This window comes from Triturus cristatus, chromosome 11 (assembly GCF_964204655.1).
Source record: "Triturus cristatus chromosome 11, aTriCri1.1, whole genome shotgun sequence".
In the NCBI taxonomy this organism is placed as follows: Eukaryota; Metazoa; Chordata; class Amphibia; order Caudata; family Salamandridae; genus Triturus; species Triturus cristatus.
Window position 1 is genome coordinate 1,048,933,671 of NC_140594.1, and position 12,742 is coordinate 1,048,946,412.

The 12,742-nt window shown below is 43.1% G+C and overlaps 1 protein-coding gene across 3 annotated transcripts in view; it reads right to left on the reverse strand.

The window, feature by feature from the left end:
• Positions 1 to 12,742, reverse strand: part of LOC146785927 (uncharacterized) — a 671,075-nt gene that overhangs the window by 492,446 nt on the left and 165,887 nt on the right. For 2 of the 3 annotated variants that reach the window (XM_085635328.1, XM_085635327.1), the window contains exons 14-17: positions 8,653 to 8,754; positions 6,596 to 6,677; positions 4,023 to 4,177; positions 482 to 589 (exon numbers count right to left, since the gene is read on the reverse strand). The exons of the other annotated variant lie outside the window; for it this stretch is intronic. In XM_085635328.1, coding sequence (XP_085491454.1) covers positions 482 to 589; positions 4,023 to 4,177; positions 6,596 to 6,677; positions 8,653 to 8,754 — 447 coding nt within the window. The remainder of the gene's footprint in view (positions 1 to 481; positions 590 to 4,022; positions 4,178 to 6,595; positions 6,678 to 8,652; positions 8,755 to 12,742) is intronic. 3 annotated transcript variants of the gene reach the window in all.

The window sequence follows — 12,742 nt, forward strand, 5'->3', positions numbered from 1 at the left end:
TGTGTCTTCCTCCCAGAGAGGGACTACTTTTCTTAGCAATGTAATCATGGGGAGAGGAGTTGGCCTAACTGCGAGGGCGGTCGACCTCAAATCTGGGGAACCCGGTTCGAGTCTCTGCAAGGACGGGCAGCATCCTGTGATTCTGGGCAAATCACGTAATCTCCCTGTGCCTAACAAAAATGAATGTGTCCTCATGTAACGCAACTGGTGCTCGTGTAAAGAGCTCTGATACCCAATACCTTCGGGTAAAGTTCGCGCTTTATAAAGCTCCGTAAACAAAAACTAAAACAAAACACTGGGGAAAAGCCATGAGTGGATGAAAACGTAAAGGCAAGTGGCTGAAGCGTGCTGCCCTAAACAAGCCAATGGATGATGAGGGTTGATCTAAACCTATTCTCAGTGTATGTATACACAGCAAGCATTCTTTAGCTGCACCAGATCTAAAACTCGGAAATATTTTTAAAAAAACAGGACTACTTACATGGCCAACATCAAAATGGCAGCCGGCATGTAGATCAGCATTGCTCTCCTTTGAGCAATTTGTTGGTCTGATTGTGAAGGTCACAGCATATTTCGTCCCAGACACAAGCTAAAAACCAATAAAGATGAATAATAAAACTATTACTGAGAGAGTTTTTTTCTTAGGTTACTGAAAAAGGAGTTTAAAGTATGTCAAAGGTATGAAGAAATAAAAAATATGATTTTATAGGAAAGGCTGGGCTAGGTGGAACATGAACCTGTAACTACCTGTTTAACGAGAGTGCGATGTAAGACACTGTTGGGCAGATTTACCACTTTTTCACGCAGCGCAGTGCAGCAGCCGCAAAAACTGCACTATGTGAAAAGGAGAGCGCCAAATTTAGTGAAATATGGCACTCTCCTCTCCTTTCCCTAGCACCAGCGCTGAAATCAGCTGCTGTGCGCCACGTAGACACCTTTGTGCCATGGTGCAGGGATGTCTCAGTGAGTCTAATATAGGTTTTGTACTAGAAGGTTAGCCTTGCAATACAAAATACTATGCAAAGGCTGACTTAAACCATTTTTCTTCTTTGTATGTGTGCTGTACAGTGCAGCGCACGTTAAAAGTCGGGAAAAGAAGGAGAAATTAAAGCATCTCCCCTTACTTGGGCCTACTTCAAAAGGGCGCAGTTTTCTGACGCTAGACCCAGTCTACTTTATTTAGTAATATGGGTTTAGAGTCAGAAACCTTGGGTGGTTGCATGATAAGGCCCGTGCTCCACCCATGGTATGCTCCCTTGACACTAAGTGCTGCAAAGTAGCACTATGCACTGCTTTGCTTTATTTTCACGTTATTTCCAGCGCTAAACGTGTTTAGCGCTGGAAAGTAAATTTGGAAAAAAACATATTTTGTGCCATTGTGCGTCACTTTTGTGATGCAAACACTGCGTAAAATCTTAGTAAATCTCCCCCTGAGAGTCTGGACAATTAGAGAACTGCTATCTTCAGGTATGTTGAAATTAATGTCCAACTAAAAATCATGTTAATTTAAGACTGGTCTTGGTACAAAAACATTTAATAACATAGTATAAAAACAGGATTCTAGAGGTGGTAATGTGTAACACGAATGTGCACATTATTATGAGTTATTTTGTTGTTGTGGTGATTTGTTATGTTTTTTCTGTTACTGTCCTTTTGTGCTGAATTATTTCAATATAACTTTGTTGTATGGTACTGTGGTTGTTCAGTTGTGTTCTGTTTTGACAGTTTTATTGCTCTTCTGTGTTTTATTATGTTGTTATGTCGCTCTATGATTGTTATGTGCTGTTATTTCCTTTAGATATGTCAACAGGTGCTGTAACATTTTGAGCCAAAAAAGCAACACATACCTTTGTGTACCCCTTACAAGCAACTGTTTACTACCGTTTAATGCGGTATATTACTGCTGCTCCAGCTCTTCAACTATTTAAGACATCAGTCAGCCCAAAACAGCAGCACAGACTGAGGGGTTTATTTAACAAATTCTCATGCAGCGCCAAAAATGTGGTGCTGCGCTTCATGAGAAGGAGAGAGCAGAACGTCACATCTACAGAGATATGGCACTCTCCTCCCTTCTCCATAGCGCCGGCGTACAATCAGGGAGCCATGCACCATGCACACACCTTTGCACCATAGTTCAAGGGTGCCTGTGTAAGTCTAGCATAGGTGTTGTACTAGAGGGATAACCTTCCAGTACAATATACTATGCTTAGACTAAGTTTTAAAATGTTCCCACTTTGTATGTGTACTGTACAGTGCAGCACACATGCCAAGTTGGAAAAGAAAGGAGAAATAAATAAAAGCATTCCTCCTTTATAGCGCCAATATGAAATGGGCAATAATATTTTAAGTGAAACCCTGTCTACTGCTTTTAGTAGAAACAGTTTTATATCAAAAACCATAGGCGGTTGCCCAGGAACGCGCATGCACCACCTATGGAAAGCTCCTTTGCACTAAGTGACACAAAGCAGTGCTATGAGCTGCTTTGTGTTACTTTCACGAGAATTTCCAGCACAAAACAAGTTTTGAGCTGTAAAGTAAACTGGCAAAAAAAGATTTCTCATCGATTTGCATCCCTTTTGTGATGCAAACATGGCGCAAAATCTTAGTAAATATACACATTGTTCATTAATTAGCACTTGCATTGATCACTTTATTCAATTTAAAATTCCAAGCACATATAGTTTGGCTTGAAGGCGTGTTAGCAGCACTATTACACAAGAATGGATCCTGGGATCACCATGATTCAAATCGTGCTGCACCATGTCGAAACAGAAGCCATAAAGGAACAGCTTGTATTACATGCCACAGTGCACATTTGCATATCCACAACCACTTCCTTTTGAGATGGTGAACTTCCAATGCTAACTTGAGACGTACTTTTTCAATTTAACAAACATCAATTTATTCTTGAGACTGTATCTGCTCGCAGGGGTGGGAATCCTTTGCAGAGTGGGTTAACACTCTCCAACACGTGTGAGTTTTTGCACGTTCCCAAAGTTTTTCACAGCCCATTCTCGCCCTGGCTACGGTTAGAGAGTAAATTCATATCCTGGGTGGGATTGGAAAGGGAAAAGCCAACACATTTTGTTAGGATGTGGGTGCAGGGGTTTCTCAAAGAAGGAAAAATATTTTCCTGTGGAAAAAACACATTAAAAAGTTAACACGTGTAAATGCACTTTTGCCGAGCAAAAAATGTATACCAAGAACATTTAGGTGTGCCTAACCTTTTACACAAGGGATAACTCCTGTGCCAACTTCTGGGGAGTACTTCTGGAAACACTGAGCCTTCCAAAAGCCATAGACCTGCTCCTCACATAGATATAAACCCGAGGAAGTAGATTTACAATTTCTTTTCTTTTTTAGAAATTGGACCCATAGTGTATTTTATGTGAGTAAACACATAGGGGCAGATTTACGAGCCCTGTGCACCACATTTGCGCCGCTGTTGCGTCACTTCTGTGATGCAGCTGAGGCGTAAACCATGCGCCAACTTGCGCCCTATTCACAACGTGACGCATCTAGGGAGATGCGTCACGTTATACAGTCCTGTGACACATGCAACCTGAGTCAGGTTTCATGTGGGCATTCCGGCACGGGGGGGGGGCGTTCCGTCGCAGGAACGCCTCAGAAAAGTGCCTGAGTGAAATCTACAAGATTTCACTCAGTCACTTTTCCGTCGCCACTGCGTCAAAACCTTGCACCATGTTGAGGATAGGCCAGGTTGGAACAGTGCGCGACACAACTCCAGCACTGCGCCAACCTTACACCGGCAGATGCGACAAGCATCTGTTTATCCTTGCGCCATGATGCGCCACATTGTAAATGCGGCGCATCTGTGGTGGCACAAGGGTAAACTTGCGTCACGCATCTTTCCTGGCGCATCTCTGCTGATTTGCAGGGATGCGCCAGGAAACGTAAATCTGCCCCTTGGATTTTTCAGTTCCAATGTGCACTAAGCAGGAAGTGTACTTTCTTAAATTCATATATGTCAGAGAACTCCTTTTTGCTCGAATAATACACACCTGTGCTGTGGCTTCTAGGATGTGGTCCACCTTATAGAGGACGGGGTCGTTGCTCTCTGAGTTGTACTTCTTCACTGAGTGGGCCAGAGGTTCCAAAAGTTTTGTGCTGTTCGTCTCTAGAGGCTTTGGACAACCAAGACATGGAGGGGGAGGAGCTGAAAAACGAAAACAAAATTCTGGATAATGCAACCGACAAAATACATTTTTCCTCTCATCAAACACGAAAGCATTCTAATAATTTGCAACATCGTGTAAGTTTATAGCTCACTGCTATGGACCATGCAGGTGTTAAAGGCCTAATCCACAGGCGAGGGCCTGTAACAAGAGAGAGGGACATAATCCTGTTAGAACATTCAACCCACATAGGCTAGAATGATCCAAACGAAACAGGGAGAAACTATTTTACGGTTGCAAAAACCTGCTATGCACTAAATTTGCAGCCGCGGCTGCTGCAGGTAAGAGCGATGGGGCGATGGGGCCGGATGGAGGGATTTCAAGAGATGACCACGTGAGAATAGGTACTATTTGTTTAATTTTCTTACTTGCAGCAGCTGCTAAATCGCAGTGTTTGCCACCACAAAATAGTGTTTTGAAATGTAGAAATCACCTTTTATGTGTCAGAAAATTGTTTTCGACTTGTTGAAGGGGTTTTGAGACCCATTACAAATCAAAATAGGAGAGGGCGTTAAAGAGGCACCTCCCCCTATTTAGGAGCTGCAATGGAATGTTTCAATGCTTTGTGACCACAATTGCAGTCGTAAGTCATCCATCAGATACTGACACCTCAAAGGGAGCGATATCTGCTACAGGGGAAGCTGTAGCCTTTGTAAAAGTGGGGCAGTTTTCCATTTAGAGTCTTGTCACACAGCCTTGGTTGGAGCAAGAAGATGTGTTACCAGTTGGAAATCCTTTTTATATAAGCAACTTAAGCACCTTTAATGGACAATGGCAGCTTTAAAAAAAATATTTACTGTTTCGGAAAGCAAATGCAAAGTTAGTGGTCTGCTGTCCTACATGGGCCTTTGTCCCGAAATTTGCAGCCATTCACACACGTTTGTAAATTGTGACTTGGCTGATTAATATTCATTAGGCAGGCCATTTTGCACCCTCCCTCCTCCACCACCGCCACCACCACCACCAACTCCCCCATGTGCTATATGTGGTGCCACCTATTAGTAGATGGGTCACATCATAAATTGCAAACCCATTCGCAAACTGATCGGAGTGCAAATTATATACCCAGGTTTTTCGAGTAGTGCTTCATACATCAAAACCCAAAAATCTTTACCCACTGTGGGACTAGGGAGGGAATACCACAGAAAAAGGCCAGGGTGTAAAGGGAGGTATTTCTAAATGGAGAAATGTAGGGGCATATTTACAACAGAATGTAGGGGCGTGGTGTTACGCCACAATTAGTAACGCCACAGTAAGACATTCTGAAAACGCATGAATGTGCCTTAATTTTCTTTTTCTTTTCTCGAAGTTTTATATAGCGCAAACTTGACCCGAAATCAGGTATCAGAAGGCTTTACATGAGCACCAGTTGCATTACATGAGGAAACGTTCATTTTTGTTAGGCACGGGGAGATTAAGTGATTTGCCCAGAATCACAGGATGTTGAGCATCGTTGCCAAGACTCGAACCCGGTTCCCCAGATTTGAAGTCAACCGCCCTAACCGTTAGGCTACATCCTCTCCCCAATTAAAATAAATTTAAAGTAATTAAAATAATACAGTGCACTCCTGTGCTGGCACTAAATCTAGCTGCCTAGGACCAACGCAGGCACCCTTGCACCATAGTGCAAGGGTGCCTGCTTTGCAGAGAGTGATTGTTTATGTGCAGGTAGGGGCACCTTCCTTCACATGAACAATCACTAATGGCGATTTGCTCTTTCTATGTGTACTGCAGAATGCAGCAACTCTCGTTGCACATGGTTAAGGCCAGGTTTTCCCTGGTCTTATCTTTGGCGCTGCCCCATATTTATGCCACCCTTGTAAATAGGGGGCAGCATAAAAAAGAAGTGGGTGTTGCAGTGGAACGGCCACTGCAACACCCATTACCTGCCTCTTTCACGCTAAGCGCTGTGTGAATAGGGGCATTATTTATGAGGAGTCGTTAAGTGGCTTCACACCGCCTTGTAAAGAAGGCAAAGGGGTTATTGCTGCCAGAACGTCATAAAAAGTGGCGTTCTGGTAGTGATAACCTCTTGTAACTATGTCCCTTAGTTTTCTGTGGAGAATAATAAAACAGAAAATGCTGTTGCTCCTGGCTGGGGATTTCACATGCGCAAATATGCAATAATTTCACAACACTACTAGGAAAACAGCTACAATTAAACCTTTCCAGGAGGGCTGTTGGGCACCTTGGTGAATTCCCCAAAAAGTCAGAATGTTCCCCCTCTATAGATAGTAGCAGATTGGAGTAAATTTCGGTCTGCTTTTTGTGAATCAGGCCCAATTAGTGCAGTTTAGGCAGAATGTTGGAAAAAGCGTCAGGAGTCATTGAGACCCACTTGTGATTATAGAGACGTGCGCATGCGCACCGAGACTCGGTTGACTTGATGTCTGTCTTACCATGGATTGTGCAGTTTTGCTGAATGTTGGCTATGGAATGTTTGAGATCCACATACACAGATGACTTGCAGGAACCAGAAAGCTGTCAGCAAATAAAAAAAGCCAATGGAAAATGGAAAAAGGTTAGAGTAGAAGAACACTGCACCATTTTCATAGAAGTCTGCATGCCAGCTGGGATATTCACACATCATACTTACATAGAAAATGTTATATTTTTTATGAAGGTACATGAAAGGAAGTTTTACAAAAAGGCACACCCAGAAGCAGCAAATTTTCCAAGCACGTTCTTTCTGTCTGTGGCAAACCCAATTTTATTTACAACCGTGTTCAGTGTCACACTGCGTCTACATTGATATCTACATTGATGCTTCCTTGTGCTGATGTACATCTTGAAGTTCTCAAATGTGAATCTTCACGCTATTTAACTTTACAAAGCCCATTTTTTAAATCACATACCATGCACTTCTACCTTTCACAATAGATTGCCATTTGTCTGGCATTAAAAAATGGTGCCCAAATCTACTTTTTTTCCACACACATTCTATGGAATGCTGTCTCTTCTGTTTCTGCTTGGTCGCGCTGGCGCATGCAACTGTCTCTGCCATACTGACGTCTTGAATAGAATTTCCATAGGTTGTCCAGTAAACTATAGGTCAGTTCAAAATGGTGAAGTACTCTCCTGCCTGCCTCATATAGGCTGAAACGCGTCAAGTGGCTATTCACTGGTTTCTGGGCAAACAGAGGCTGGAGTCCTAAACCCTCCGTCTCATCCACTAAACTTTCACAGTTCAGGGCTTCAAATGTCTATCTAAGATCTAACCGGTAATCAGACATTTCAGGTCAGCTGCCCAGAAGAGACCACCTTTGCTCACCATACAATATGAGCATTGTGGCAGTGACCATTCTCAATTTTGGGAGAGTGAGGAGGACTTCCCAATGGAATTTCTCTAATAGCTCAAATGATTTGAATCTCGATGTAGTGCGTGGTTATTCCATAACCAAGAAAGTGTGGCTATGAGTTGATTATAGATGGAAGGATGCAGTGCACAGAAATGCAAGAGATAGATGGTGGAAGTATTGAGAATGGCCTTGAAGGCCATAGTCAGAATCTTGTATGGTGACTATCATTTGCTAGCAACAGTCAAATAGTTGTACATCAGTGAAGGACTGGAACTTCTTAAGTTATCGATGATAACAAATTCCTATGATGTTAAAGGAATTTGGTGGCCATCACAGTAGAGGTGAGGAGGGATTCCAAAAAGAGGCTGAAATTGAAGAGGTGAAGATAATGAAGATGAAAGGGACCTGGGGCTGGTAAGTCTTGGATTCAGATGATTTAGGACATCTAGTGAAAATTAAACATGAGACATTCAGAGATTTTTGACTGGAGGACAGGATGAAGCTGGGAAATGAGAGGGGGACCCGAATGTGTCAGAATCTAAAGCCAGAAGTAATATCGCCAAAAGCTATGGTGCAGAGAGAGAGAAATGGAGAGCCCATGGTAGACTTCTGGTAGACACTGACAGATAAAAGGGCCATCAGCAAGTTCAAGGAGTGTCTTGAGGTGGACACAGTGAGTGAATATGAGCCAAGCAAATGCTTTCATGGAATGCCGAAAGAGTCACAAAGAAGCTAGTGAGATCCACTATTTCAAATATCGCTGAGAGGTCGAGTGAGAGAGAGAGAGAACACTGTTTGCTTAGTCCTTGAATAACATAATTTTGGAAAATCTACACTGAATTGCAAATAAAGTCAACAACAACAGTTATATTTCCAGGGCATGAGGACAGTTAAGCATGTGAGGTGTTATTTGACACTTTCACATTGACTAATTTAAAGAGCCCATCTGATGAGTAGGTTTTACACCCCTCCCAGAAAACATGAAACAGATATTGTGGAATCCTTATTGTTGCTGATTGTTGATGAAGGAAGATTCGGTAAGAGAAACCTTTTTACTTTTCATTCGATTGCCCCTTTAAGTAGTATACACATTTTCCTTATTGACACTGAGGTTTAATGTCCAAAATAAGTTCATGATATATGCACAAACAACTTACTTTATGTGGACTGCAATTTCCATGCAACTCTTTGGATTCTTTCTTGGAGCAAGTAGTTTCCTTGATTGTAAATTCAATATTATAGTTTTTTCCAGCCACCACCTGCATTAAAAATATAGAACATTTTATTGTGAACCTAAATGAGAAATGCAAACACATGTAACATTGACTAAAAGAGAGCAAACACAAATTTAGGTTTTGTTGCAACAAGGAATGTACATGAGTCTCTTACGGCAGGCACAGTAAAGCTGTGTGTTAATACGTCAATGGTATGTTATAAATGGTATGTTCATAGGTAAGTCCCTTAATCTCAATTCTGCAGTCTGGCCATATTTTATCAACATATGCAACAATGCAAGAGTCGGTGGAATCATGTCTTCACACACTTGTCTATAGCAAGACACATTGGTAGGGCTGAAATATCAGCTGGTAGTGTAATGTCTCCACCGAGGAGGATGGTGATATCTGAGAAGAGCACAATGCCCATTTATCAAGTGTGATACAATAGCTGTCTGGCATCCCTGTCAATCAGTATGAGAGGGTATGGAAGTCTTGCTGTCAGTGTGATGTGAGTATTCTGAGAGGAGAGTAGTCTGTCTGTGCCTTTTCAGAGATGTGGGACCTTTCTTCTGACTTACACCCCAGTACCTGGAAGAGTTGGAGGAAGATTTGGAAGATCTCTTCTGGCAAAGTGTGGTCCCAGCACTCCACCTCCTGCTCCAGTCCGAAGGTAAGTGGAGAGAGGCCTTCTATTAGACTCTGTGTTTCTGTGTTGACTGTCCAAATGCTGAGTCAGCTTACTGTTTACAGCTTTATGATAGACTGAAAGATAACTTTACCTTTTCAGCTTAAGCTGCCTCTTGTGAAGGTACACATGATCAACAGAAGGCCACTGCATTTTGTAGATGGTTACTTTTAGGACCATACAAGCAGGTGGTTCAAGGGTTTATTCAAGAGAAAAAGTCCATACAACTGACCACAGGCAGGCAGGAATAAACTGACCTGTCCTGGAATCCCACGTTCCCACAGTAACATTTAGAATGATATTACACAGTTCGCAACATTGAACAACCTAGTCTTAGAATACAACATTTCCCCTTTGAAAAACTAAATGAAACATAAGAACAGCTCAAAACTTTAGCAGAAGAAATACATTTAGAACCTCAGGGATGTGTTATTACAATTGTCTAACTTAATGAAAATACTTTTATATAATGCTCAATAACTGTTATCTACCTTTTGTCTGTTACCTTTGAACCCACCTTTCTGCACTGCATTAACATTTTCTTCTTCTGATTTATTTTTGCCCTTACCATCTTTCAGCTCCTTCACATACCAAGAGGGGTTCTCAATGTGATGTGCCATTGATATAGTTTCATCTAATGATGGATCTTTCATTTAGAGTAATTTCTCTTGTATCTTCAGATTACTCTTCTTATTTATAAATTGGTGCCTTATTATTTCTTCTTGCAAGTCTCTAAATTTACAAGAAACCTACAGCATAGCCACATACTGTTCCATGGTTTCACCCAGCTGTTGCTCTCACAAGAAAAATGGGCGGCGTTTCACCACAATGCTTAATTTTTTTCCCATAATTCTCCAATGCCCTCATAACCATCACATACTCATCCTCATGACCTTTCAGCGATTAGACCTATAACCTACATCATATTCCTCATTGAAAGGTACAGGTGAGGTTTTAATGACTTACCTTACCTCAACACTAAACTGTGTTTCAACTAGGCCTGGGCTAAAATTCCATTCCGCTCGCGGAAATTGCGATAATTTGACATTTTCGCGTTCCGCGGAGAGCGCCAAAATGTCAAAATTTCCACAATCCGCATTTTACCGGAAATTTTTTGCTTGCTCGCGCTGTAAGATAATACATTCTCGCGTGCGCGCGATCGCCTTACCTGAATCCCCGCGTTCGCCGGCAAGTTTTCCCGATATGTTGGATTGTTGGTAGCCATTTGCGCTGTCTCGCGACAGTTCGCGCCCGCAGTAACGTCATTCGTCGCGCGATCACGTCTTTTTTCTCGCTATCATGCACCGCGAGACAAGTGAAAACAAGATGGCCGCGCCCGCGAGAAACCGCATGGGTAAGTTGGCGAGCCGCGACCACGCAGAAAATACCGCGAACGGGCGGGACAAAAACGTCCGCATCTTCGCGATATTTCCGCGTGTTTGCGGAGATTTTTTAACATTTTCGCGATAATTTGCGAAAGTGAATTTCGCAAATTCCGCCCACCCCTAGTTTCAACATGGTAAGTTTCCTTTTTGCCACAATGGCATCCTCTCATATCGCCACCAAATATGCCTCGAATGACTCTTTCCAATCCTCCAAGGCCATTCCTGTCATTTAAACTGTATTGAGCATGGCAGTGCAAATGATACCTGATCCTCCCATGTTTTTGAAGAATCCTGGTATTCCGGTGGGAGGATTGGAAAGAGAGAGCAGCAAACAGGATAAAAAAGGAGTTCTCTAAAGGCCCCCAAAACACTTCTCAGGACAGAGGGCCCAAGACGTCTCCCATTCCAAAGGCAAAGGGTACCAGGTTAGAAACTGGGATCTAGATAAGGCTTCTGGGTTATGTCAAGACTGTCATCAGGCAGGCCATAAGAAAGGAGGTGCAGCATGCTCCAAAAAGACCCCCATTGGTGACAGTCCAGGGGATTGGATAACATAGGAGTGGGGATAGAGGTGTACTCTGGAAAGGCCAGAGGTTACACAGAGGCTGTTTTAGTTTCCTTGGGTGGGGTGGATATTGAAGCCCTGGCTGTCTTGCTTCCAAGCTTGGAGAAGTATAGACAAAGGCCAAAGATTAAATGAACTGAGGTAGAGGTTCTGAGAGATACAGGTGCCAATGTCATGATGGTGGCATCTAGACTGGTTTCCCCAGACCAAATGTTGCCTGGCGTCAGTCACTTGGTTACCAATGTTGACAATGAGACTAAGCTCCACCCAATGGCCTTGGTGAGCTTGGAATGGAGAGAGGTTACTGGTCCAAAGAAGGTGGTTGTGTCCCCTGCCATCCCAGTGGAGTGTCTGTTGGGAAATAGTCTTAAGCCTTCTGCATGGACAGAGGTGGAGAGGAAGGCTCATTCAGAAATGCTAGATCTTCCTGAGTGTGTGTGTGTGTGTTACTACACAGGCAGCACATCAGGAATGTCATAGGAACTTGGATCCTCAAACAGTTGAACAAGCGACCCAAAACTAGAGAAAGGGAAAGAAGTCTGCTGAGGCACCTTCTAAGATATCACAGGACTAGGGAGAGAGTTTTCCTGAGGGAGATGCCCTGGTGAACTGTGGCTGATGGAGTCTGGCCTGACATGGCAGAACTCTCAAGTGCAAAGGGACCCTCCAGAAAGGACCTATGTCACAGGGAAAGACAGTGTCCTACTTTTTAAAGCCTTGGGAAGCAAGCTGCAAGGCAAGAAGTAGGAGATGTCAGTGGAACACACAAGATCTACTGGGAGGATGGGTTTCTGTAACGGAGGCCAGGGACCCCAAACCAGGGGCAGCCAGGAGAGTGGTCATTCCCAAAATGAACAGAGAGTTAATCCTTCCTTTTGCCCATGGAATCCCCCTAGCTGGACATCTGGGACAAAGCAAAACCTGGGACAGGTTGGTTCCCATTTTCATTGGCCAGGGTTTGAGGTCCTAAAGAGGTGGTCTCTGATAGAGGGACCAATTTAATGTCTGCAACCCTAAAAGATATGTGGGAAGAATGTGGTTTGAGCTACAAGTTCACTACTCTGTATCACCCTCAAACAAATGGTTTAGAATCAACAAAACCTTGAAAGGCATGATAATGGGTCTCAGTGATAATCTCAGAAGGAGATGGGATGGCCTGTTACCTTGTCTACGGTTTGCATACAGAGACGTGCCACTGAAGGGGGTTGAATTCTGCCCATTTAAACTTTTGTTTGGCCATCCTGTAAGGGGGTTTATTGAGCCTTGTAAGAGAAGGATGAGAGAGACCTCTCAAAGAGCCCAAATCGGACATATTGGACTATGTACTGGTCCTGCGTTCACGTATGGCAGAGCATATCAAAAGGGCAAACAGAACAAAGTCCAACCAGTACCAAC